General features: G+C 40.1%; 2 protein-coding genes across 10 annotated transcripts in view; one reads left to right on the top strand and one right to left on the bottom strand.

Annotated features, from left to right (window-relative positions):
- The window catches only part of Echdc1 (ethylmalonyl-CoA decarboxylase 1), a 30,510-nt gene extending 27,770 nt beyond the window's left edge, over positions 1 to 2,740 (top strand). For all 6 annotated transcript variants that reach the window (XM_036169121.1, XM_036169117.1, XM_036169122.1 and 3 more), the window contains exon 6: positions 1,473 to 2,740. In XM_036169121.1, coding sequence (XP_036025014.1) covers positions 1,473 to 1,881 — 409 coding nt within the window. In that variant the 3' untranslated portion in view covers positions 1,882 to 2,740. The remainder of the gene's footprint in view (positions 1 to 1,472) is intronic.
- Positions 2,741 to 3,149: 409 nt separating this feature from the next.
- Positions 3,150 to 23,671, bottom strand: Rnf146 (ring finger protein 146). Of its 4 annotated transcripts, XM_036169114.1 has the most exons (4): positions 23,562 to 23,671; positions 22,816 to 22,873; positions 12,269 to 12,378; positions 3,150 to 5,089 (listed from the first exon to the last, which is right to left on the bottom strand). In XM_036169114.1, coding segments are annotated over exons 3-4 (1,080 nt in total). In that variant the 5' UTR covers positions 12,271 to 12,378; positions 22,816 to 22,873; positions 23,562 to 23,671; the 3' UTR covers positions 3,150 to 4,011. The 4 variants fall into 4 exon arrangements, with proteins under 4 accessions (XP_036025007.1, XP_036025005.1, XP_036025008.1 ...); XM_036169112.1 differs by lacking the exon at positions 22,816 to 22,873; XM_036169115.1 differs by lacking the exons at positions 12,269 to 12,378; positions 22,816 to 22,873; positions 23,562 to 23,671 and adding an exon at positions 8,513 to 8,663.
- Positions 23,672 to 27,830: the final 4,159 nt, after the last annotated feature.

The following is a 27,830-nucleotide window of genomic DNA, read 5'->3' as shown; positions in this document are numbered from 1 at the left end:
CTCACATGGTGAAAAAGTGAGAACCAGCTGACCTCCGTACATTTGCCATGGAATATGTGCCCACACATGTACATGAAAAATGAATGTGATGAAACTTTTTTAAACAAACATACGTAATTGACCTTGAAAATAAAGAGGAGACAACACATAAGGGTGGTTGCCTAGGTGATAACAACACATGGATGGCCACTGTAATCACTCATGTAATGTCATCTGCATTATACCGACACCCAGTGTCTCACTATTTATATTCAGTTCTAAATGAATTTATTCCTGACATAATCACTCTCTCAGCTGTGCTGATAGCTAAACCAGCACATGCCAATTCCAGAATTTGGTTTAAAAATTGGCCCACTAAGTTGTTCTGAGACTGGGCTGAAGAGTAACAATCATTTCTATTTCCACAACTATTAGATACAATATTTTGCAAATTTAATTTCTTCCCAAATTTTGGCAGATTCCTATTGTGGTGTTAGATTAAGGTCCTTTGGACAGTTAGACTTGCTCTGCCTCGTACCCATTTAAAAGCCGTTTGTAGAAGCCATTTCCATAGTATTTGACTGTTGAAGTAACTGTTCATCTTTGTGACATATTCTTGGTGGAAACTCATCTCTGAGGAGAAAGGAAGTTTTCCAATGGATTAGTAGCTTTTGCAGAAATTCTCCACTGCAGTGTTTCCTAATGAAAGGTCAGGCTGCAGTCAGAGACTTGGTGCTAAGAGACGAAGTCCTGCACAGTTGAACGTACAGTGTGTTGGAAAGGCAACAACACTCCAGCTTTTCTTTCTTCTAGTAAATAGTCTTGAAAACGATTATTCCTAAGAAAAAAAGTCAATTGCAATTTGACATTTAGATAGGTCAGATTAAGTTTTAACATACTAAATCTTCTGTTGATGCATGCAGCAAACACTGTACACAGGCAACACTGCCTAAACACTGTAGAACTTGATAGTATGCTGAGAGTCTACAAGTAAGTAGCAGATGTGGAGCTTTTCCCTACACTCACCAAGTAGAACGTTAACTTCCGTTTATTCTCTCTATGAATTCCCCTGCTCATAAACACTAGTTGGGGGATTCAGCTCCTTCTGCAGGAGATTAACTGCTGTTAGTCCGACCCAAGGCCCTGCCCCTGCCCCCTGCTGTTCCTGCTCCTACTCTGGTCTAGCTATCATCCCGGCCTTGAGACATGAGGCCAACTATCTGGGGTCAAGTCCTGGTGCTTCCATTGCATGCTTATTCAACCGTAAGATGAGAGAGAGTATTTATCTCACTTACTCTCTGAATCTGTTAACATAAAGTTCCTCAGGTGTGAAGCCTGAGTTCTTATTTTCAAAGTTTGGAAAGGCTGGTGACATGTTCCAATATTGTTTTTATATTTGCCTAAAAAGACCAATTTTCTATTGAAGGAGCACTTACTACTTTATGGTTATAGTATATACACGTAGTTACAGTGTTTCCTCTTTGTTTTCACAGGTTAATGACTGTGGAGAGTGTGATCAGATTTGTCCACAAGGAGATGGGGATAGTGCCAAGCTGGGGTGGTGCCAGCCGGCTGGTTGAAATCATCGGCAGCAGACAAGCTCTCAAAGTGTTAAGTGGGACCTTCAAACTGGATTCCAAGAAAGCTTTAAATATAGGCTTGGCTGATGAGGTCTTACAGTCTTCTGATGAATCTAAGGCTCTAGAAAAGGCCCAGGAGTGGCTAGAGCAGTTTGTCAGTGGGCCTCCAGAAGTCATTAGAGGTTTAAAAAAATCTGTTTGTTCAGCCAGAGAGCTGTATTTAGAAGAAGCATTACAGAATGAAAGAGATGTTTTAGGCACACTGTGGGGTGGGCCTGCAAACTTAGAGGCTATTGCTAAGAGAGAGAAACATACTAAATAATTTTTAAAATGTGGTTGTACTACAAGTTTAAGCTGCCATGAGATGGATGGAAGTGATATAAAATGAGCAGCAGAATTCATCTGAAGTTAATGTGCTTATTTGGTTTGGGTGATAACTTTCTATATCTCAATTGGTTGGTTTTTCTTTCTTTTTTAACATTTGCTTAAAGTCACTTCTACCAATTTCTACTTTCCTATAGTAATTAACCTAGAACCAAAGGTCAATTTTCAAGCAGGAAACCTATCCCTGGGCTTATCTTTTGTAACATACTTATAATTTAAATTTTAACGCTGGGTCTTAAACTTATTATGTAGTCAAGGATAGTCTTCAATTTCTAATTCCTCTGCCACCACCTCCCAAATGCTGGTATATACTATGGTGTCTGGCCATTTTGTTCTTTCTTAAGTTGGTGTAACTTACAAAAAACAAAATAAAATTTATCTCAAATTTTTCTTATGAAGCAGAAAGCAGAGAGGATTAGAGGCATGTAAGAAATATTAGTCATTTGTTCTGCTCTGTACACTTGAAATACTGATGGGAATGGTTCTTCAGTAAAGAAAAAATGTGCACCTTTGTTGAATTTGGAGCTTTAGTTGGTCTTTTTGACCAACTAAACAGTGAAAGCCATTACACTGACTGACTGTACAGAGTAGCTTTGCATCGTTCCCTGGAATTCTCAAGCCAATGGTAAAATAAACAGTACTACCGATGGGGTTTTACAATTGAAATAATTAAAGAATCGTGAAGCATCCTGAAACAGTAATTTTCATTTTTACCAGATTCGTGAATACTTAACTTTAATTCTTGTGTAGCTGTCTTTTAATACTAAATTTAATAAAAACACGTAATTGAAACATTATGTTCATCCCAGAATTCACTTCTTTAAAATATATGTCTAAGAATTAAGTTCTTTTGACCTGTCACAACAAGAGGTAAAAGGTATTCAAAATAGTGACTTTTTTATTATTTGTCTTAGCACTCAGTTAACTTGATAATCCTAATAAAGGGAATTCAGAAGTATGTACCCACACAATCCCACTTTGTAAAGGGTACACAGACATGATTTTTCCAGAGACAAATTCTCAATTTTGTGTTCACGAATACTTCCTACCTTGACAAGCCATAGAAAGTGGGCTTATTTGATCTATAACTTCATGCTTCTAAGTTTTCTGTGGATCCTAGACAGTAATATCACTGATAGAGACTGGCAAAGGAAATAATTTTAATTTATCAGCTGCTTGAGAAATTTAAATCTCATGGCCTTTGGGTCTTTTTCCACGTTTTTATTCCAAACACAATGCCATAGATAGCTTCTCTGTACACATTGTCCTATGAAGAAATCAGACTTCTGGGTAGGGGCAAATTGAGCAAATACAATCAATTCAAACCTCACCTTTTAAAAAGCTCTTTAATCACAAATACCAAAGTATCCCCATCCCTTTTTCAGACTCAAACAAGAAACATTATTTTTGATAAACTCTAGTATTTATTAAATTATAAAGTTTTTTTTAATCAAAAAGAAAAATGCAGACTAAGAGAAACCTCAAAGTACAAGACAAGACAGCAAACCCTATGAGAAGGAAGGGCATGAAGTGTGTTACAGACCAGAAACAACTTACTAGCTGCTGCTTTACATTTCTATCTCAGTGATACCGGCTATGAAGTAGTTGTTAGTCATCTATTTTTACATCCCAAATTCACATCTATTTTCCACATTAAGCTTCCTGCTCATAATGATATCAAATATCTCACAGGTGCCAAATTTTAGTAATGATTTTATACCAATCCATGCAGACAAATAAGGTAGTGCAAGAGTCAGATGAGGACCATTAATGCACAGGTACACACTGGCCAAAAGAACTAAAGACTTAAAAAAAATACACTATAAAGTCAACAGATGTCAAGAAAACTGTTATTCCTGAACAGCTCTCAAATGTCAACACCCCAATTCCTCACATTAAATAAATTTCAACAGAGACATGTTAGACATTTTAATTTCAGGTCTGTCCTTCCCATATCCCTTCCCACCCCAACTCCCACAATGCACTACTAAGGATGAGTATAACGTTATGTGGGCAGAAATTTACAGGGATCCATTTCACCCTTGAGCACGGCACTGAAGATGTTTGTTTAAACCTCTGTCACTGTGCACTGTCCATCAGGCCTTCTCGATCTGACATTGACACTCATGGTTCCACCCCCTGCTACTGATCGGTCAGTCCCCGATCGGTCTGATCGTTCAGCTACTGTCTGGTTTGCATTTGAAATCAAAAGTCTCTGCTGGTTCAAGGAATGCGGTGCGACCACCACAGGGGCATCCTCACTATCACTACTGGCATCCGATTCAGTTTCTTCAACTGAAGTGTCTGGTACTCTGCCAGAAGATGGTGGTGATTCACGATCTTCTTCTCCTTCACCTCTATGACTCCGTTCAGCTATGCTGTCTCCACTGAGTTGTAAATGAGCAAAAGAGTCTTCCAGAGAAGTGCCTGCATCCGGGGATGGTGTTACCGGGCTGGTTAACTGACCATCAACTGATGTTAGCGGTCTTGAGGAAGACGGCACTGGAAGCTGAACAGAAGCTCCAGTCTGTGCTGATACACTGTCCGCACCATCAGCAGAGCTTTCTCTTGCTAGACTCACAGTATTAGTGTCACAGTCCAGCCTAAGTCCAGCTACTCCCTTCTTTGGTATATCTATTATATCTCGCTTAATCTTCCTGCGACGTCCATGTTCATTTCTCCTATACTGAACCATGTTTTCAAGATCGGCAACATACAGAAACCCAGCAATTAACATTTCCGTGTTCTTTTTACCTTTGGAAAAAGCATCTTCCAGCTCTCGACTAGTGCGCTCATCATACTGCCACCACCCGTTTCTTCCTTCATAATACCATGCATATTCACCATTTCCTCTACTTGCAGCCTTAAGTTCTTCCGGTGACAACAAGGTTGGCTTGTCAAGAAAATCCTCAGGAATCTCTTGTCGACAAAGAGCACATCGCTTCCCAAGCCATGAAGCGCCCTTTACACACAGATAACAGAAAACATGCTTACAGGGCAGACTGACGGGATGAACGCATGTTTGTAGACAGATGGCACACTCGGGAACTGTTAGAGAAGGTGCGGCGCTAGAACAGGACTCGCTCGCCTTCTTATTTGTGGGAAGCATATTTATCGAGTGATCAATTTCACCACAACCAGCCATCCTAGGAAAATGAGGAGAAAAAAGTGAAATCAGGTTTAAACTTCTCTAGGATTTTAAGTCACTAGTTCAGAAACTACCCAATAAGCATGCAAACCACATGCTTTCCAAGGAGATACAAAATGAAGAGAGACCAGCAAATTCAAATCCAGCATGGCTCCATAATGCCCTATCTCAAACACAAGATAGGAGAGGAAAAGAAAGAAAACGGGAAAAACTCAATATATGTAAAAATTCCTTTTCATTTGTAGCTGTCACTCATCAGTTCTTACTAGCAGGAACCAATAAAAAGTATAGTTATTAAGAAAAAAGCAAAAATAGAGCAAGGCACATATGGTATATTTTAAATACTGTTTCTACTCAGCCACAGAATTTGTAAGACATAACTAAATGCAAACATTTCAAAACATGACATCTACTCCAAATTGACTTCAGAATCAGTGTGAAGAGAAGCAGAAAAACAGCTAGGTCCTTCAAATTATAACCCTAGACGAGAGCAATTTACAGCCTTTGTTTTAATTAGCAATTAGGTTACAGTCCTAGATGTTTATACAAGTCAGAAATTTAGCTCCTAAACTGCCTTTTTGCCTCATATTAAAATCCTCTCTCCTGTCTGCCAAATCCATGTACTACCACCTATCCTACCTTTCCAAGTCATCAAACATCGATTACTAAACCGCTGCATATGCCTTTTAATTCAGCCACACTTTCAACTCTAAGAGTGCCTTAAATGGTCTGGCTGCCACTTCTCACACCATCTTCCTGTCCTATGGAAATTCCCTCTAACCAGGCATCTAGCCATCCTGTGTACTACCTCCAGTGTGATTTATGTATTTCTATATAGGACCTTGCAAATGTTTGTGAAAAGAAAACACACTTTTAAAAACAAAACCATGAGTGTATCATATTGTAAGATAAATATTTAAGTTTCATTTATTTTAATTAAGCTCAAATAGCTAGTTCAAAACTTTTTCAATACAAGACACTTAAACGTACCTTGTCAGTATGAAAAAGTTCTGTTGGTGTGCTGTTTATTCAGTGCTGAGAAAGCACAACAAAGAGCTCAACAATGGAAAGCATAACATAAAGCAAGACACAGTGAAACCAGTATTATAATCCAAGTCTCAATTTCCTCTATTAATACATGGTTTCAGTCATCCAGAAAAACCGGGAGCTTAAATTTCATTACTTGAAAATTACAAGGTTCAGGTAAAAGTCGCTAATAATAATAATAATAATAATAATAATAAGTTTCTAAAGTTCTATGAAAGTTCCACATAATCATGAAAGATAATGAGGAGGGGGGGGGGAAGAAAAGGTTTGCCAACTTGGATGTAGTGAACTTAATACACGTAAAAGCTTTGGGATTTTCAAAAGCAATTTTATTTATGTAGATGTATGCACATACATCTGTTTGGGGGTGCCTGCAGAGGTTAGAAGAGGGCTCCTGATCACCTGGAGCAGGAGCTGCAGATGGCTGTGAACTTTCAGATGGGACGTGACTCCTGGGAACTGAACTCTGTCCCTCTACAAGGGCAGCAAGCATTCTTAACTGCTGAGCCCGCTCTCCAGTCTGGACACTTGGAATGTTTGCCTTTGTAAGAAAAGCATCTACAAACACCTACCAGTCCATTAAGAGTGTTGTAATCTAATGACAAATAGGATGTGTAGTCTGTTAAATAAGGAAATGTATATGCAAGCAGAAAAATCACAATATGAAATAAAAGGCACATATGGTATAATACTTTAAATACCAGGTAGCAAAAGGAGGAAATGGTCACCTGGAGGGAGGGGCACAGGAGTTCAGACATTTACTCTCAATGCTAATGGCTCTTAAACAGACTTTAGGTCACAATCTTATTAAGAATATGATGAACTCTTATTTTAAAAGGTTAAGGGCCTTTATAATACTAGTCCATATATATAAAATCATCCAGTTATGAGTCATCAACAAATACATGGTTCTTAAAGCCATGAAAACGGGTAAATGACCAAATTAAATTTGTAGCAAGGGCAGAAAACACAGGCAACAACCTTGGGTGACCCAACACTGGAAATGTGTTAAGATACTAAAGCAATATGTGGAGAGGAATGGATGGGAGAAGTTTGAGATGGGCAGGTGGGGGGTCTGGGGGGTGGGGATTTCAGACAGGGACACACACAAGGTCCTGAATCAGGTAAGCAATGAGTAACAGGAGTGGAACCCAAAGGTAACCTGGATAACAAATCATAAAAGCCTTAGTTTACTAAACAGAACTCAACTGTTGTTCCAGGATTTCCAGACAGGAAACCACAGATAAAAAGGAAGAAAACAGAGCTGACTAGAGAGGGGAACAAAGACTGAAGAGTACAGGTGAGAGTGCCTCAGTCCCCGAGATTAGAAATCATTAATCAACTACTGTTGAAATGAGTGACAGCCTCTACCAGCTCATTCTGCCGTGCTAAACAGACCACTTCAAACTCAACTACTATAAGGACTTGGGCTTTTAGTCCAAGATCCTCCAAACTAGATCCAGAGGCTACACAAGGGATAGCTAATAAAAGCAGTTTACACGTTAAAACTGAGAAAGAGTATCCTCTGGCTTTCGTCAGAGCCCACTCAATCTTATGTCCTAGAAGTCTGCCTTTTCCTAGAACACTAGTTTCTCCAAAGACACATGTTCAAATGATACTAATTTATAAAGGAGGCTACAACACAGTACCTATGGGAAATCATCAGAGAATAATATATTCGTTATTTTTCAACCCTCAATGACATTACCAACTAAGGCCCTTGACCAGAAACTTTCTATTATAGGAATCAGAAAAGTATAATTTCTTTCTAACTCATTCACATAAATCAAGCAAATACAACTTAATGTTTCTCATTATAAGAGCTTCAAACTGTTTTTGTCATGCTTTCAGAGATCAAACTTGAAACCAGAAAATTTACAAGTATAAGCACATGTTTGTTAATTAACCCATCACCAGAGCCATCTATCTCATCCTTGCCCAATCCAAATGAACTGACTGTGTACACCTTTCGTTAAGGTCTCAAAAGACTTTATTCCTTGGAATTTAAATCAAAGAAATTAATTCTAATGAAAGTAATGTATGTGTGGTGTGTGTGATATGCATGTGGGTGAGGCACATGCGTGTGGTCCAAGGTTGACTTCTGAAGTTTTTCTCAATTGCACCCCATCTTTTTGATATTGAGGCCGTATCTCTCAATAGAACCACAGCTCACCACAATGGCTAGTCTGGCTAGCCAGCTTGTTCTGGGGATGCTGTCTCTGCCTTCTAAATGATGAAACTGCAAGCTGTCGTGCCCACCTTGCGTTGATGTTGGTACCAGGGATCTGAACTAAATGGTCCCTACATTTGTACAGCAAACACTTTATGAGCTGAGCACAGCAGACACCAAGGAGCAAAAGGAGGAAATGGTCACCTGGAGGGAGGGGCACATGAGTTCAGACATTTACTCTCAATGCTAATGGCTCTTAAACAGACTTTAGGTCACAATCTTATTAAGAATATGATGAACTTGGGTTGAAGAGACGGCTCAGAGGTTAAGAGCACTGACTGCTCTTCCAGAGGTCCTGAGTTCAATTTCCAGCAACCACATGGAGGCTCACAACCATCTGTAATGAGATCTGGTGCCCTCTTCTGGCCTGCATAATTGAAAAAACAAACAAACAAAGAATATGATGAACTCTTACTTAAAAAGGTTAAGGATCTTTATAAAACTGGTCCATATATATAATCATCCAGTTATGAGTCATCAATATCTACATGGTTCTTAAAGCCATGAAAATGGGTAAATGACCAAATTAAATTAGTAGTAAGAGCAGGAAAAACAGGCAACAACCTTAGGTTACCCAACATTTACAAATCATAAGCAGCCTGCATGAGATTTACAGAGTGCTCAAAGGAAGAGAGGAAAATGACAACATCCCCCTCCCCCCCACCGCCACAGGAGGGGGCAGGATGTCTAAGAAAGCAAGTTAGAGCAGAAACTGCAGCTCCACACACTGCCTTGCTGCTCTGTCAGAGACCACCAAGCTTGCTCCCAGTAACACAGCCAAGACATCTATTTCCTATTGCCCCGAAGAGGGTTATAAAACTTCTTCAACCCTCTCAGTAATGAAACACTTTGACTCCTGCTATCACTGACCGCTTACATAAGCCAAAGAATCATCAGCAAAGCACAGCTGTACTTGTACTCTGCTTTACTGCCATTCCTCCTGCTTCAGGATGGGGTCCTGCCAGCTGTTTCCAAAACTAGCCCTTAATTTCTGTAATTGGAACAACGCTCTAACTCCTCTAGAACTCTGACCAACATCTCAAATTAATTTAATGACCTCCTTTAGCCTTAATATACTTGAACCCATTTCTTTTCTCAACCCCTTTGCTTTTCATTTGGACTTCAGCACACTCTCAACTCATCTCTTCCATCCCTTCCCTTTGCTCCGGGACCTCTTCAATGTCAGTACTTCCTCAAGACTACAGGTATTCCTTGTTGTACACACTGAATTCTTACCTAGAATTCTGCGTATCTGACGTGTTTGAGTCTATGTGACTCCTCACACCTCATATCTAGAAACACTCCACTTCAAGCCTATATCTCTGACTCTGTATTCCAAAATTCCACCTCAGCACTCTAGCCCTCTGAAATAAACACAACTGAAAACAAACTTCCCTGCTCCCTAAGTCCTTCATCTTTATCTTTGCTCTCCACCTTGGACAAATCACCATTCTTAGTGCTCACCCATCCCCTGGCCACAACTCCTTTAGTGTGCCTCTTCATTCCAAAACCTGTGAACTTAATTCCAGACCCTGAGATATACCTTGCACAAAATACCAACTTTTTATTAGTATTTTTAGTATATTTAGTATTAGTAATACCTACTAACTAATAAAAAGCTTCCAGGAGACTCCAGTCTTCTCTCTCCCTGGCTTCTCCTCCTCCCAGTCATGTGTATTAAGTCACGTCTCAACCTTTAATAGTTCCCTACTGTTTACATAATCCAATAGAAGTTCCTAAGCACAGAATTTCAAGATCACTGATACAGACTTTTGTAGCATGATTCTAATTGGTCTTATAATAAAAACCAAGAGTCAGATATAGGGGTTAATGCTGCAAGATCAGAGAAGCAGAGCAAGCCACAGCCACCTCATCTTACCTTGCCAACTCCTCAGCCTGAAAGCTCCAGTTCCTGTCTCCTTCTGCCTTCTATTTCTCTCTCTGCCCAGCCATATCACTTCCTGTCTCTACCTCCCTAGTGCTGAGATTAAAAGTGTGAGATTCCAAGTGCTGGGATCAAAGGTGTGTGCCACCACTGCCTGGCTCTGTTTCTCTTTTAAATTGGATCAATCTTGTGTAGCCCAGGGTAGCTTTGAACTCACAGAGATCCATCTGCCTCTGCCTCCCAAGTGCTGGGATTAAAGGTGTGAGATCCCAAGTGCTGGGATTAAAAGTGTGCCACTACTGCCTGGTCTCTATGGTTCTAGTGTCTTAGCTCTGCATTCTGATCTTCAGGCAAGCTTTGATAGATCACATACAAAACATTACCACATGCCCTAACACAGTTAAAATCTTAGCCATACTATTTTTATGTTAACACTTCCTAAAACTTGCCTAAAGATAGGAATTAGCTAGTGTGCACTTTCCTAGAAATCTGAACCTAGGGGTCTGGATTTGGGCTCAATAGTCTGTGTTTTTAAATAAGCGACCCCAAGGGATTATTCTCAGAGAAACTTGGTAAACACTGTCCTAAGGGAATGACTTAATTTCTTTAATTCTGCTTCTTTAACAGTAAGTAAGGCTACTCATATTTAATGGTTAAATTAAACAATTCAAGGAAAATTCTCACCAGGCATCTAATATACTAACTACTAAATAACCATTCACTCTTTTAATTCTGCTGGCTTTCTTCCACTTTATTCTTGCATAACTATCAGTTCCTAATGATCTAAAATACCTTGATCTGAACCCCTTTATTGTTCTCTTCATTCTCCATTCTTTACATGGCATTACTTTCTTCTTCCTCAGTTCCAAAAACAGCTTTTCTTACTGTTATCTCAATATAGTATCTGTACTTCCACTTAATTGGTAACATATTTGTCTCATCTCATTTACTAGGCTATAGCATGTTCCTTGATGATCAACATCTAAATATGTACAAAATTTAACCCACCCCACCACCACACACACGAGTAGGGGAGTGTAGGGGGATGGAGGAATCTGTCTCAGTGGTAGGAGTTTGCCTAGCAAGCACAAGGCCAAGGCCCTGAATTTGAGTCCCAGTCCTGCGCGCGCGCGGGGGCATATGTGTGTATGTATGTGTGTGTGTGTGTGTGTGTGTGTGTGTGTGTGTGTGTGTTCGGACACAGGTGGATACAAAATATACAAGATTCACTGGCTCCAATTTTAAAGAAAGTAACTTATGGCATTTTTCTCTTATCCAATTCTCAAGACAGACTTAGAATGATATAGTCATACTTTAATGTCAGCGTTAACATACTGATTAAGGAGGTAACAAATTAGTTTCTGTGTCAAAACTTGGAGACTATGAAATAGTATTTGCAAGAGTCCTTCTGGTCCAGGAATTTGAGTACTGTAATGACCAAGACTGAAAGTCAACAAGGTTTTCATTTTCCATGATCTAGAACTATGGTGCTGATTGTTGGAAATGTTTCATCAAAATATAATGAAATTTACTATGAGTAGGTTCAAGATTGTCAAACACCTGAAGGCATGCTACACAAAGCCTAAATGACAGGAAAACACAACTAATGAGAATACAAAGTAGAGTGAATTGATAATGAATAAAAAATGATGTACTAATTTTCAAATCAGGTATAGTATGAAAAACCCTTAAATTTCACAAAACAAACTGTTAGCAATTAGTTCTAAAATTCAGAAATCTTTCTCAAGTAAATTACTATGCAAAGTGAAAGTGACACAGGTCTCCAGCTTTTCAGCCTTCACTTATCATAGTTTTCCTATGTGAACACTTGTTAGAAATTTTGATATTAATCACTTAGTGTGAATAGGGCTGCTAACTCTATAAGGCACTGGTAAGTCAATACAAAAGTTCATTTTGCATAACTAAAACTAAACACAAGTATGGTTCTCTGCGTTATCCTCCTCGCCCAATTGGAGCTGTGGGAAAGCCCTGGCACTCTAGATGCTAATACTTACATTTCTATCACAGATCCCACAGGCACCTGTCACAAAAACCAAACATCTTCTTTACTAGTTGTCAGCCAACTTACAGGGTTTTCTCTTCCACTGCTGGTTCATTCTCTGTACTGTAAAAGAAAAACAGTATCAATTGCAACCACTCTACACATTAAGATCAGGAGAACTGGTCATGTATAATCCTTTAACAAAATATAGTGGCAAATTTTATTTTACAATACCTAATAAATAAATAAATAAATCTTAAAAAATAAAAATAAAAAACTAAAGACAAGGAACAAGGATGCTTTCTTTTGCCACTGCTATTAACACGCAGAAGCTCTAGCAGGGAAATTAGACTGAAGAAGCAAGGAAGGCCTACAAATGAACAGGGAATAGGTTGTAAAATGTACATTTTCACTTGTGCTGAGAGGAAAAAAACCATTTTCTCTATATGGAATTCTAAGTTGAATAACCAAGATAACCAAGTCCAGCAAAGTTGTAGATTTTAAGTTACACACACACCAACCAAAAATAAAACAAACTCCAGTATTGTATTCCTATATAATGGCAGTCGACAAAATGGAAATCAAAGAAAAATATTCATTTATAACAATAAGTTAGTTTTGGATTGAGTTAACCACGACTTGTTTGAAAATGATAAACTATTACTAAGTAAATAAAATAGGGCTGAATAAGTAAAAAAGGAATTAGTGTTCATAAACTGGAGAATGCAAGAAGACAAATCTCATTGGAGTGATCTACAGATTCAATATATTAAAATCTTCACAGTCTTTCTGCATAAATAGAAAAGCTGGTCCTTAAGTTCACATGGAATTAGCTAAGAAAATCTTGAATAAAAAGAAATAAGTTCAACAACTGCCACCTCCAAATGTCACAACTTACTACAAATCTGGACACTAAGATACTATGGTACTGGCATTATACATAGAGAAATATGTCAATAAAATGAAGTTAAAAGAATCCAGAAATGGGCTTGGAGAGATGGCTCAGCAGTTAAGAGCACTGACTGCCTTTGCAGAGAACCCACATAGCAGCTTACAACCACCTATAAAGTCAGTTCCAGGAAATTTGATACCCTCTTCTGGCCTCTACAGGCTGTTACATGTATGTAATACCCATAAACTTATGCAGGTACACACACACATATTAAAATATGTAAATGAATCTTTTCACTAAGTGCAGAAATAAACATATAGCCAAATAATCTTTGGGAAAGTATATCAAGCTTGTTTAATGGGGACAGAGTATTTCCTCAATAAATGTTGGGACAACCAATTTATACCACCAAGTCAAGTCACACTTCACACAACACATGAAAATGAACTCAAAGTGGATCAATGACCAAAATACCATAATCAAATCCTCAAAATCTTGGACGTTAACAGAAGGGAAACTCTTCAAGCATTGGAACACACAACACCAACAACATAGGGAACAAAAGGAATATATACATTAGACCTTATCAGAAAAAAACAAAACAATAAACAAATTATAGAAAAGAAGACCATTTTGAAAATTAAGACTTAATTTTCAGACTACTTAAAGAACTCTCACAGTTCAATGAATAACAAAAACAAATAAGCACCAGGCATGAGACATCACTTTTCTGGTGGGAGAAAAGGACCAGTGAGCACATGGGAAGGTGCTTAGTACCGGTAGTCATTAGTAGAATGTAAATCAGACTCACAGCCATGTGTCTACAGAGAGCGGAAATACATGTGGGTGAGGATGCAGGAAAATTAAAACCTTTAATGATGTCTTTCCTGTGTGTATTTGATAACTGTAACACACTCTAGCAATCCCACTGCCAGATACATATCAAAAGAATACCAGGACTCACATAGGGATTCATATACCAAAGTTTATAATAAAATTATAAGCCAAAGGTGGACACAAAGTGTCTCTTTGCAGATAAAGGAAACATGGCATTTAACAGTGTACTATTCAGAACAAAATAAGAATGAAGTTCATCCAATATGGATGCACCCTGAAAACAAAATAAGCTAGACACAAAGAAAGACTGTGTATATAGTCCTAAATGAATAGGGAACTTCATAGAAATAACTGAAGTGTTACCAAGACCAGGAGGAAGACAGTATAGGGAGCCACTACCTCAAAAGTACATATTTTTTTAGTATATTCTGTCTGGAATATGAAATACTTCTAGAAATATATAGTAAGGATGGCTATACAACATTGTAAATAAAATTAGCTATATTGAGTAGTACATTTAAAAGTGGTTAAAGAGTAGAGTATGGCATAATTTTTACATTCTACTACAATAAATATTTTAAGTAAAATAAACGAGTTCTGTATGAACAAGTCAAAATGCCAACAAGCTATCCTTAATACAGAATGAGTCAGCATCACTGCCTTCCTACACAAGCGGTATTAGCACATTAACTGAAGGGTTCTGCTATTTACATGCACCAACACACCCAATTTGACAATCTTTATTCTTGTGGGCTGCAAGAATATATCATAGAGATTCAGCTGTGTATTAAAAGCTGAACTTTGACCGGCCAAGGGTCTTTCAAAGGCAAAGCCATTTATTATGAATATCTGGTGTTACCCAGCCTTTAATACTCCAGCTGTCTTCTGCTATGAAATCCTTGCGTGTCCAGACCAACTGGTAAACAATTCAGCTCCCCAGACCGGCTGTACCTACTAAGTTACTAACTGCCCTGCTGAGCTTAGGAGACAAGCTGGCGGGAGATGCCTAGCTTTGTCTCCTGTGCTAATGAAACTCGGACCATCCCCCTCACCTTGAGGAGGCCTAGTGGTTCTCCAGAGCTGTTTGAACAAAAGAGGTTTTTACATATCAAGGTGAGAGATAAAACAACATTCCTAGGGAGGCAGGGAACCATGTGCCCAGGGAAAGAAAGGGCAGGTATTTTCTGTAGAAAGAGACAGAAGGGCACTCAAGTAGTTTTCTGAGTGCCAGGAGTAGAGAGCAGCAGAGATGGAAAAAGGATACAGAGGACGAAGATGAGGCTGAAAGCATAGGAGTTATTCGTTAGCAGGACTATGAGCTAGGGAACTGGACTGAACTGCAGTTATGGAGACAGGATTTCATCCCAGAGAAACAGAGTAGAAAGATATAGTGTGGTATGTCTAGAGTTCCTGCTTGAACGCCTGGTGGAGCTATAGCTGACTTGATAGAATTTTGTCTTAGAGGAATACAGTTAGCAGACATAAGAACATAGTGTAAATAGATTTTTTTTTCCCCTGATAATCGCACGCCAGACATAGCAAAGCCCCCTTGGGCCCTGGGCAATCAATACTTTATGCCAACTTCCTCTTAAGCTACCTCTTGTCCAGGGAATCCACAAACACCATCAGCCTTTAGTTCTTCTCATACAGTATTCCTTCCTGTGCTTCTAAATGCCTATCTACTTCAAGGGTACATCATCCCATGTAAAGCTTACTTCAAATCGTGCACATGACCACTGAAGAAATGAGCAACTGCACAGTAAAGTAAACCTAGCAGGAGACCTGGATCCTGTCTTTCTGCTCCATAAGCCTCTCACAGTTGGAACGATCTCGATAACCTATCTAAAACTTCAATGGCTAAAGATAAATGGAGCATGTGTGGCCTCTAAGTAGAAGCCAGCTTTCCCCAGCAAATGTTTAAGAGAACAAAGAATCGGTTTCAAAGCCAAAGAATGTTCCAAGTAACTGGCTACCCAGGGCTTCTAAGAAATGTGCTTCCCTTTGCTCTGGCTTTGGATACCATGGATACACTGTTCTACTCTTCCTACCAGCTTCTCACTGTCAGTGGGATCACAGGATTCTCACCGCACTGCCGGACGCTGTCACTGTCCCACTATGTCCTCTGCTCCCATCTGCAGGCCAGAGGTAAACATCCTGTTGTTCCAGCACCACTGGTTCTGAGACCACTGGCTGTACTGACTTCACCACACAGGATCCTCTTTATGTTGTCTCCTGACAGTACCACAGACCTACTGAAATATCCCCAAGAATGAACTTTCCAGAAGTCCTTAAACCTTGCTCCAATATGCATTCATTAGAAACAGGTACCTAGCTTCTTAGAAATATGCATTTTGGGGACCCCCTGCACTGTAGATACTAGGCTAGAGATACTGATAAGGTGAGTCTAAAAGGTATTTAACTGTCCTTTATTTTCAACTTTTGAACTTTACTTCCTCTTAGCAATAAAGTACCATTTGGCATTGTGACCTAAAATCAAAAGACATAATCCCATTCTCAGACCCCAAGGGCTGGTCTTCCCAGCTCACTTCTCATTCCCATACCTGCTGTTAGTTATGGAGACTTCTGGCCACCTCATCTTCTTTCCTTTATATATATAGTTCCTGATGTCATTTCCTTTCCTGACCAATCTAGAATCATCTGAAAGTTCTTCTTTAACAGAACCCTTGTTTCGCAACCTCATATTTTTATCTCCTCTGTGGTCTACATAAAACATCTATCTCTGATGAATCTTGCAATGTGCCATTTTCCATGCCTTAGCCACTTAAGGTTCACAGAATAAAAGAGAAAACAGTTTTATTACCTTCTCTGGTCCTACATCCTGTCACACCAAAGTCTGTCAATTTTTATCCTGAACATTCTAGGAGTCTACTTCTATGTAGTATTATGTAACCAGCCTTAAATTCACTCACTATGCTTCTGCATGATACATCTGTAAAAATGGACCATGATCCTCCTATACTAGAAGGCCAAGTTTAGTTTTCCAGTCTATACAATAAAGGCAGAGTCCTTTAGGAAAACAAAAGCTTTAGGTCTCTGAGCCCTAAATACATAACTGCTTCTTATTTAACCCAAGACAACCAGCCTTCCAGACTAATACTGTAGGTACACCAAGTGAGTGCTCCCGAGAGTCCTTGATAATTCTCCTGCCTCTAAGAGTCTTCCTCTTCAACAGTTTATAAAATGCCTAACAAACTTCACTGTACTGCACAGGAATGATCACACAAACCATTTCCCTCTCCTGCTTTTTATATATTTTTCTACTATAGAACTTATCATGAATATTGGCATTATTAATTTATGCACTGACTTTCTGCTGAATCATTTAAACAGGACAAATTTAATGTCTCTAAGTGGTAAGTTACCAATCAATTTGTGTTGATTTCAACTGGAATTTGTTTAAAGACCGCAATACTTAAGTCATCTGTTCACATAAAATATCTGCATTTCATCTGAGAAGGCACTCTTCTGGAAACTACCAAATACATAAAGATAAGAAATCCTTAGAATTTAGTGTAACTCAGCCCTACAGCTACAGCTCTAGAACCTGCCATCTTCCTATCGATTGGCAAGACATAATTCATCTGGCTAATGACTAGTAAAGGATTCTCCACAAAGTAGATAAAGCCTAGGAATACAGACAGACAGCAACAAAGAGGCTTTTCTTGACAAAGGTACAAAATAAGGGTAAGGATGACCAGAGGGGACAGGAAACTCTGTATGTCCTTTGTCTCCTGAAAAAGAGTGTTTGGTTTGGAAAATATTCTGTGCCTCACTCATCACGTTTTTGGACCATGACTCAGAAGTCAATTTACACTTCACCCACATTCTGACGAGTGTGCGTGTGCTTCTGTGTGTGTGTGTGTGTGTGTGTGTATACACAAAAGCCCCTGTTGGATATCTGCTGTTTGTATACCCTTCCTGTCTGTCTTACAAATTGTTTAAAACAAAACCAATCATCTGCGTCATCTTAATCATGTATTCCAGGCACATATATGATTGAATGGTAAAATTCTCACCTGCAAAATGTGGTATTAATTAATTAATTTATTTATTTACTTATTTATTTTTTGAGGCAAGGTTTCTCTGTGTAATAGCCCTAGCTGTCCTGGATCTCACTCTGCAGACCAGGCTAGCCTCAAACTCATAGAGATCCACCTGCCTCTGCCTCCCGAGTGCTCGGATTAAAGGTGTGTGCTACCACTGTCTGTCGTTAAATTTCTTATAAAAATCTTGACAGGTCATTGTTTCAAAGTAGAAAAAGTGCCCTTTTCCTCCTAATGAAATACACAGAAAAAAATGTTGTTCCTATTGCTTTGCTTCTTCCATGCATTTATTTACATATTCTGTCTCTTTAATAGGTCACACTGTTCCTGCCTATTCACTTACTATCTATTTCAGTCCTGTCCATCAATATTTTATCTCTACAATTGGTCTGTACTTCAAAGTAAACAGAAGCAAAGACATTTCCAAATAACTCATACAAATCTAAGAATCCCTGCGTCTGGACACCTAAGTAGGTTGTAGTCTTTAAAAGAACTCTACTTTCCCACACCTATCTACTGTACTTGGGATTTGCAGTGAAAAAAGTATTCCTAAGAGACCAAAATGAACATTCCAGTATGATTTCCCCACCAACTAATGTGTGCGCTTTTCAAAACACAGTTAAAATACATTTACTTTGCCTGATGTTCCTTTTTACTCTTTTTCATTTTTATTCTGGCCTAAAGAATAGAAGATAAGACTCGCAGACATTCTTTTCTCCGATTTTTAAAATTTGGATTTTATTTCTTCCTCCAAGGGTCTCTAACAATAAGATAAACTCAAACACTACCCTAATTTACCCATATTTATTCAGCACATTCTTAAAATTTTACTTCCAATTATGCTGTTATTTTTAAAATCCTTGGTTCCTGTAGACAAACTGTGTCAAAGTATCCCATCAACAAACATGGCTCCAGCCAAATTGGAAATAACTTGACAGATGTAGACAGAACTTCCATAGTGTCTCTATGAGGGCATTGTACATACACTTTCTAAACCATTGCAGGTTATAGTGACTTTTCCAATTTCTGTATCTCACAGATGGAATTTTCTGAGACAAATGGATAGCAAAACTTAGGGAGAGGAAAATGAACTAAAATGCCCACTAAATCTAGGTCCCAAAGGGCAGCACTGGCACTAGCAGAAGGTTCCTTGGAAATGACTATGTGACTCCCAGCCTAGAGTCAGATCTCCCGGTTACTTATGTGCACACTGAAGTCTAGGAAGCACTGGTGGATCAATTCTGTCAGTGCATCCTCCAAACAGCCTTGGGAGAGAGCATGGAGCTCAGAAGGCACAGGGCTCACTCAAAGTCAGAAAGCTAGTGATACTTAGAGATGGGATTCAAATTCAAGTACACAACACCTTTTTAAAAATGCTGTCCTAGCACCAAGAGCAGGAGGACTGCCAGGAGTTCCAGGCCAGCGAGCTACACAAGGAGGCTTTATCTCAAAACAATCTATCTCCCTCCCTCCCTCCCTCCCTCCCTCCCTCTTGAGGGAAAAGAAAGAAAAATGAAAAAGGAGGCAGAACAAAGGAACAAAAACTCTCTCCTAGGAAAACTAACATTATCTAAAAGGAACTTGTAACAAGCCAGTATCTAATTTCAAATTTTCTACTAGTTACAGTAAAGCTATATTTCATTTATTACTTCTTTAAAAAAAAAAGAAACAGGTTAATTAATTTTAAAAATCTATTTTATATAACCAAATGTATCTACAGTATTACCATTTTAATACGTATTCAATATAAAATCATTGATGGGATACTTTACATTTGTGTGTGTACAGACTCTGAAATTCATATACTTTATATTCAGGACAACTCAGAGCTGCTGAGTTCTAAGTGGCTCATGAGTCTTTCCCATCCTTATCAAATTGGACCTACAATGTCATATATATTGACACACCTCCCTTAAAAGATGAAGCTGACAAAACTGTTAAAATAATCAATGGACAGAAAAACTGAACTCTATATGATAGTTTACTTTGCTGAACACAAATTAAAAAACAACAACAAACACTAACAAAAAAACCATATTCTACTGTGATAAAAATAGACAGGTTTAGGTGAGGCTGCCAAACTGACCCATCAACTCATCTTGCAAAGGGTAATGTCAAAAGGTAAGAAGCAGGGCATACATGTAACACTCAGAAGAAGCATATATAATTTTCACATTATTTCAAACACGGTGTTTTACAGTCAGCAAGGTGTTTTTACTTTAAATAAAGAGGATTTTTTAAAAGGGAAGGGGCGATTTCAAACTACGTGCTAGAAATAATATATGATTCAAATATACATAATTCCTTCTGCAATAATTTTAAAATTATATACCAAACTCAATACAAATTAACAAAAAAAGTAACAGGAAAACAGAGAAGAAACAAGGTTATTTGTCTCTTAGCAATAGTGGAGAAAAAAGTGACAGACCAAGTTTATATAAGGAGATTTATAGACTAGTAATGAATTCAGTTCTTTATCAGTTAACCCAGTTAAATTAAAAGTCATACTGTATTACTTAAAAATTGTAACCACTAAACAAATTCAAACTACCATTACTTGAATACACTGTTAATTCCTAATGTAAAGATTTAGGATTAATAGCAATTTCATTTATCAAGTCAGTTAAAAGTTTTTTGTTTTTTCAAGACGGGGTTTCTCTATGTAGCTTTGAAGCCTGTCCTGGAACTCGCTCTGTAGACCACGCTGACCTCAAACTCACAGAGATCCACCTGGCTCTGCTTCCTGAGTGCTGGGATTAAAGGTGTGTGCCACCACTACTCAGTCAGTTAAACTTTTTAAAAGTCCATTATCCCTAGATAACAGACTTGAATAAAATATTGGCCCTTAAAAAAAAAAAAGGATAAATTGAAGAAAAAGATGAACATATAAAAAATTATAAATAATTAAAAATATAAATTTCAAGTTATATATGCTTGAACAGTTTCTGGTTTTTCTATTTAAAGTTGAGGTTTAATGAAACAGTTTACTTTTATTCAAAACAGGATCTATTGTATAGAAAAGGTGTCACTGATAGGAGGACCACTTACATATATGTATCTATTAATATGTATCTATTAATATGTATCTATTATGAACACAAGAGAATAGAGGTCAGGTGGGATTAACAGACACCTTAAGATTCCCAAATTCACAGGTATATACCTGTTACAATGTATCAATTTTTGCACTTGATCATCAAATCGGTTTTCAAAAAAGTCCAAGTCAAACTTGGAAAGAAGCTTCTGTCAAAACTCACTTCAGCTAAATTTAACAAGCATCATCCTATAACTGTGCTGACTGCCATCACAGTCTTCCTATTCAAGTGTGAATCTTTAAACTTCTTCTCTGTAAGGTGGGCTTTGCATTTATTTCAATACCTCACGAGATATGAATGTCAACAGAAACTTCAATCTCACATGAATGTCAATCATAGAGAAACTTCAATTTCAGGAAACAGATGTTTCAATGGCCAGCAACTATTATTCTAAGGTAAGAAAGTCTTCGAATTAACTAGAAGCGTGACCTTAGTCAAATCTGTCCCCACACTTTTGTTGCTTCACCCTCCTCTCTGTGATTCTGATTCCACAATTTAAACATTTTGATTAACAGGTCTTTAGCAACAGGCTTTGTATTAATTAACTAGAAAGCTAAATGCGACTGTACCAATAAGCAAAGGAGGCTGTAGATCAGTATAAACACAGTGTCTATCTCAAAAAGACTTTCTAATCCAGCCAGTTCCACAAATTCACTGTTATCAAGAACCCAACCCCCCAGGAGGATAGAAAAAGACAGTACCTTCCTTCTCTAACATGGGCAGGAAAATGGGTGTAAGAACCAGGAGTAGCTGGTTAAATCCGTCCAACAAATATATGGCTAACAGAAAACTTGTCTTAAACAGGTGAGTATGAAAAAGTTCTCCCTGCTATTTTCCTCCAGGTCAAGGAATTATCTTGGCTCCTTTAAAAGCAAAACAAAACAACTCTAAAAGTGACACTGTACCACCTGACACATCCACAAGATTTTTTTGCTGTTTTTGTTTTGTTTTGCATTCCTCTTTATCTAATGACCAGTTATTTGGGACGTTTCCCCATGGTTACAACTCTACTCAGTTCTTAACCAACAAAACACAGAAACCTCCAAACGTTTAAGTATAAAGGTTTTCATTCTGCCCACACAACACAAACCCACTGGAGACATAAACCTGAGTGTTCCACTCTATCATACCCCCGACCCCAAAACATCCGAAACTCCACCTTCAATGTGGCGGTAGTCACTCTTGAGTTTTCTCTTTAAAAATGGGACTTACTTGACCTATTTTCCTGTGTTCCTACAGCACCCAGATGCTTTACGGCTAGTTTGTATATGGGTCATTTTCTTCATTTGTTTCCAATATGCCAAATCCTTTAAAAGTCTAATACAGATCATTTACAATGTTCTACGTATTCAAATTCGATGACAATAGACAGCTTTCAATACCCAAGTTCCAAGTTCCAGGTGTACATCCCGTTTGTAAAAGAAACACACACACACACACACACACACACACACACACACACACACGAGGGTGTGAACACACCCTGGCACCTGAAATGTCAATCAAAGAACGAACAAATCCTTTTCTATCTCCTTTTGGCTTTCTTCGTCCCTAAGTTCTCCAGTATTTCGGTGTCGTAAAAGGAAAAGAAAATGTTGAGAACTTGGAAAGTGCTTAAACTGCATATAGTTGTCAGAATGAGTGTGCTAACTTACAGTCCGGAATATCTTACCTAACTAGAGGACGGTTCCATTTCCCCATCCTCAAAAACAACGTAACACAGCCTTAATCTAAAAACAAAAACAAAAACAAAAACAAAAAACGTTCAGAAAAATAAGACAGCGACAACAATGGGGGATCCCTTGCGCTCTCTAGACGGGGTGGAGGGTGAGAGAGACAGAACTCCACACCCAGCAACCAGAACAAAGCGACAGCCGGGGCTTCTCAAGATGCACCCGGGTTGGGAGGCCCCGACGCGTATTCCGACACCTCCCGGTGGTTTCAGGTTTTGGTAGCCATCAAAACAAGAACATTCAGCGGCTTCCGCCAGCGCGAGGAGGAGGAGGACGAGGGGGAGGACGAGGGGACGGCTCCCGGCGCTGGGCAAAACCTAGAGGCTCGCAGCAGCCGCCGCAGGAGCAGCAGCAGCAGCAGGAACAGCAGCAGCCGCAGGCGCCCGTGGCCCACCGAGGCCCCGGGCGAGCCGGGCTCCGCTGTCCGCAGCCCGGCCTACGCAGTAATGGCCGGGGCCGCGCCCGTCACGGTCCTGGCGGCTGCGCCAGCTCGGCCTCCCTCCGCGCGCCCGTCCGGGCCGCGCTGGCCAAGGGCGTCCCTGTCCTACCGGCCCCGACCCGCCGCCGCCCGCCGCGGACACCGGGCGCCGCCCCGCAAGCCGAGCGCGGTCGCAGCGCCGCCCGCCGAGGAGGCCCCGCAGCCCTCGGACACCCGCGCTCCCCGCCGGTCCCGCCCGGTGCCCACCTCTCGGCCACCGCCGCAGCCGCCTCGCAGCCTTTTCTCCTCGGCTTCCGAGCCCGCAGCCGACGGGGACGCGCGCGCGGCCGCCACACGTGACCGCCCGGCGCGCTGGGGGGCGGGGCCGCGCCGGCGGAAGCCACGCCCCCCCGCCGCCGCAGCGAGGGCGAGCGAGCTCCAGCGCGCGCCCGCGGCCGGCCGTCCCCACTCTGCTCGCGCACCCAGCTGCGCTCTGCTTCGGTGGGACTCTCTCTCTTTCCCTCCCTCCCTCTGTTCCCTCCCTTCCTTCCTCCCTCCCTCCCTCCCCTCCCTCCCTTCCTCCCTCCCTCCTTCCTTTTCTCCCTCCCTACCTCTCTCCCTCCTTCCCTCTCTCTCTCCCTCCCTCCCCCTCCCCCTCCCTCCCTCTTATGCCGTGTGCGTGGCGTGCCTTACCACCGCTTGGCTCTGACATCCGGAGGTCCCACCAGAGAGCACTGCGGGAGGAAGCCAGACTTTCGGGACCAGGAAGGGGAGCTTTCCCGAAATCTAGCCTTCTGACCCCCAAGAAGCCCTTGGGGCCAAGTCCTGAGTTTCGTTTTGAAGGGCCCTTAGGAAGAGAACTGCTTGTTCCTTATCAAGAGGACATCAGCAAGGCACTGCGTGGACTAGAGGGTCCAAATGTACTTGCCTCACAAACAGCTAGGAAATTTAATGGGGGAGGGAGCGTGCAGGGGTCTCAAGAAGTCTTTGGAACCCTAACAGCGTAGGAGGCGAGAAGAAGACATCAATCGCCTTAAGAATCTAGACTAAATTTCGTGGATTAGTTTTATGGCAAGCATATAGTTTTAAACATCGAAATCTAGTCGTTTATTTTAACCCGAACGTGGTCTTTTACAGAACCCAGTGGATTTTCTCAAGTTGTAGTTAAACAAGGTGGACTAGCCGGGCCTTTTCATCTTTGAAAGTATTTCCGCATTCTGTAACTGTTGCATTGTGCTTGCAACAATGTTGCATTTTGAGGTTTCGTTAACTGTTTCAATTCAGGACAGTAAATGTTTCGGGTGCTTAATATGATAGCTACAAAGCACAGCCTCCACTCTCAAGAGAGGAAGAATTTATTCATAGGAAGACAACCATGAGTAACTGTGAATCCAGACATGAATTCCCAAGCACGGATTCAGGCTACTCGATCTGTTGTTCTAAGAAATATTTTATAAACTTTTATAGCCACAAAAAGAGAAGGTTCTTTGTGGTGATATTTTGTTTGCGATCTAACAAATAAAGCTTGCCTGAAGGTCAGAGTGCAGAGCTAAGACACTAGTTAGCCACAGAGACCAGGCAGTGGTGGCACACACTTTTAATCCCAACACTCCGGGAAGCAGAGGTAGAAGGCATCTCTGTGAGTTCAAGGCCACCTTGGGCTACACAAGATTGATCCAGTCTAAAAGAGAAACAGAGCCAGGCAGTAGTAGCACACACCTTTGATCCCAGTACTTGGAATCTCACATCTTTAAACCCAGCACTAGGGAGGTGGACACAGGAAGTGATATGGCTGGTGGAGAGAGAAATATAAGGCAGGAGGAGACAGGAAATAGAGTTCTTTTCAGGCTGAGGAGTTGGCAAGGTAAGACGAGGTGGCTGTGGCTTGCTCTGCTTCTCTGATCTTTCAGCATTTACACCTATATCTGACTCTGGGTTTTTATTATAAGACCAATTAAAATTCGTGCTACAAAAGTCTGTATCAATGACCTTGAAATTCTGTGCTTAGGAACTTCTATTGAATTATGTAAACAGTAGGTAACTATTAAAGGTTGAGATGTGACTAATACACATGACTAGGAGGAAGAGAAGCCAGGGAGAGAGAAGACTGGAGTTTCCTGGAAGCTTCTTATTAGTTAGTAGGAATTACTAATACTAAACATACTAAAAATACCAATACTGAAAATACTAATAAAAAGTATTTTGTGCAAGGGGGTATCTAAGGGTCTGGAATTGAGACCTAATTAAGAACAATTAGGATTTGTGCTACAAATATATATCGATGTATTTACCAAATATTTTGGTAGGGATAGAACATCATATAGGTGGGCAACTGAGGGAGCATGTAAATCTATGGGTTTGAATGCTATAACATTCATAGTTTCAAAGTTGAAAATGAGCTAGGTATCTAGTGGTAGGGTGTTTGCCTATCATGCTTGAGGATGTGGGTTCAAATCCCTAGTACCACATGGGGCAAACGGAGAATGAAAAAGGCTGATGGAAGCTACTGGCCAGCTAGGTTTCAACAGTACATACCAGTCACAAAGATGTTAGGTCAGATGACATAGGAATTAAGACCTAATGGTTGCTATGGTGAGGATATGGGGCAGGGCAAATATTTGGCTCTTGTTTGCAGCATTTACCTGTACCACTATTACAAAATTTAGTCAGCCAATCAGTTCATGGGATGTTCCACATAAGTGTGGCTTCTTTAGACACATGCACACACACACACACACACACACACACACACGCACGCACACGCACACGCGCGCACACACACACACACACACACACACAAAAGTCTCTTGGTGTGAGCTACTTCAATATGTGTTCTTCTAAGTAATACTATTTTTTATAACTTTAATGTGCAAATATTGGGAGACATGTCATCTAACTTTAAAGGTTACTTCCTTGTCATATCCTTTTATTTTTAACCACTGTATATTGCCATCCATGTATACAGCAGTAGCAAAATTTTGATGCTTACATCATGATTCAAGCTTGAGGTAGCAGTAGCAGTACTAACCATCATTCTGGGTTGCAGGTTTTACAATCATGCAATCCCACAATCATCTGCTGTGGGTCCTTTTGCTGTTGCCGGTTTTCCAGAACCAGCACACAGCTGGGATTCGAATTCAGGTAGAGGCTCCATGAGGATGCATGCTCCAATTCCTTTTCTGGATTAGAAAAGGATTTCCACAAAGAAATTCTTGTTTGAGAAAGCTGGAATCAGAACATAAATATGTTGCCTGGCCCCTACATCTCTTAGGAAAAGGCCTTTTCAGTCTCCCTGAGTGCATATGAGGCACAGAGTTTCTAAGTGGTGGGAGTTCCTTCCTGTTTGCCTACTGAAACACATAAGACAGAAAGGAAGCACCAGAAACCTAACTAGAATACTCTTTCAGATTAAGCCCCTCCCCCCATGCCCACAATCATTGTCATTTCAATAAATGCTTCTACGTATCTGTGTCCCAACCCATCTTTAATTTCTTTATCTTTCCTTGCAAGTAATTTGTTGCCTCTTTCCATCTTCAAAAAACACCCCAGATCCTATCATTTATTACGTTGACTTCAATCACAATATCTCTAAAGCAAACCTATTAAAAAGATATGATGTCACACCACTCTTCTGTTCACAATCCCCCTTGGCTTCCCAACACAAAGAAAAATCAAAAGTCCTTCTTTTGTGTGCCCGCCCTCCTTTATTAGCTCCCAGACCTCTCAACCAGCTTCCTGTTCCCACAATACCCTACACAAACTTTCAACCACATTCTTTGCTAGCTGCTCCTGGCTCCCACTTTGAGCACTCTTTCCCATGATGGCTTGCTCTCTCCCTCTGTGCTCAAATATCTTTGCAGCCCTTTCCCTGCCTCTCTATTTTAAATCATCATATTTACTAACATTTCTTAGTAAATTTCTATTTATATTTCCCCTTTCCATTTTCTCTTTTACTTACAGCAGTATGTGCATATCTAATGTAACTGACACAATGCACTATTATTTGGGGGTGCCGCTCAAGAACAAATCACCTAGGGAGGCAAGTAAAAAAAGACCTTCAACAGCCAAATCCTGTGCTTGGCTCTTCGTGCTCTCTGTCACTGTTTCTTTAGATTATACCCAGTATGTAGTAAAGATAAAAATGAAATCATTGAAACAAACAAACTGGCTGGGGATTTAGCTCGGTGGTAGAGTGCTTGCCTAGCAAGCGCAAGGCCCTGGGTTCGATCCTCAGCTCCAAAAAACAAAACAAAAACAAACAAACAAAAGGTAGCAGCCAAAGAGAGAAACATGGCTGCCTCGCATGTAATTATTTCATTCAGTAAATATTTTTAAGTGCCTACTATCTGCCCCACCGCCAGGAGCAACCATTCAGCATATACTGCAGTAGAAATATATTATTTAACTTAGCCTTGTTTATTGTGTTCTTCCCTGAACCACAGCATAGAGCTCACAGGGGCAAGAACCCGTGTTCTATTTGTATGATATGTTGTTGGCTGATCTTGTCAACTTGCTGCAAGTTTTGAGTCATCATGG

This window comes from Onychomys torridus, chromosome 19, assembly GCF_903995425.1.
Source record: "Onychomys torridus chromosome 19, mOncTor1.1, whole genome shotgun sequence".
In the NCBI taxonomy this organism is placed as follows: domain Eukaryota; kingdom Metazoa; phylum Chordata; class Mammalia; order Rodentia; family Cricetidae; genus Onychomys; species Onychomys torridus.
Note: the sequence above shows the minus strand (reverse complement) of the source record. Positions and strands in the feature narration are given on the sequence as shown.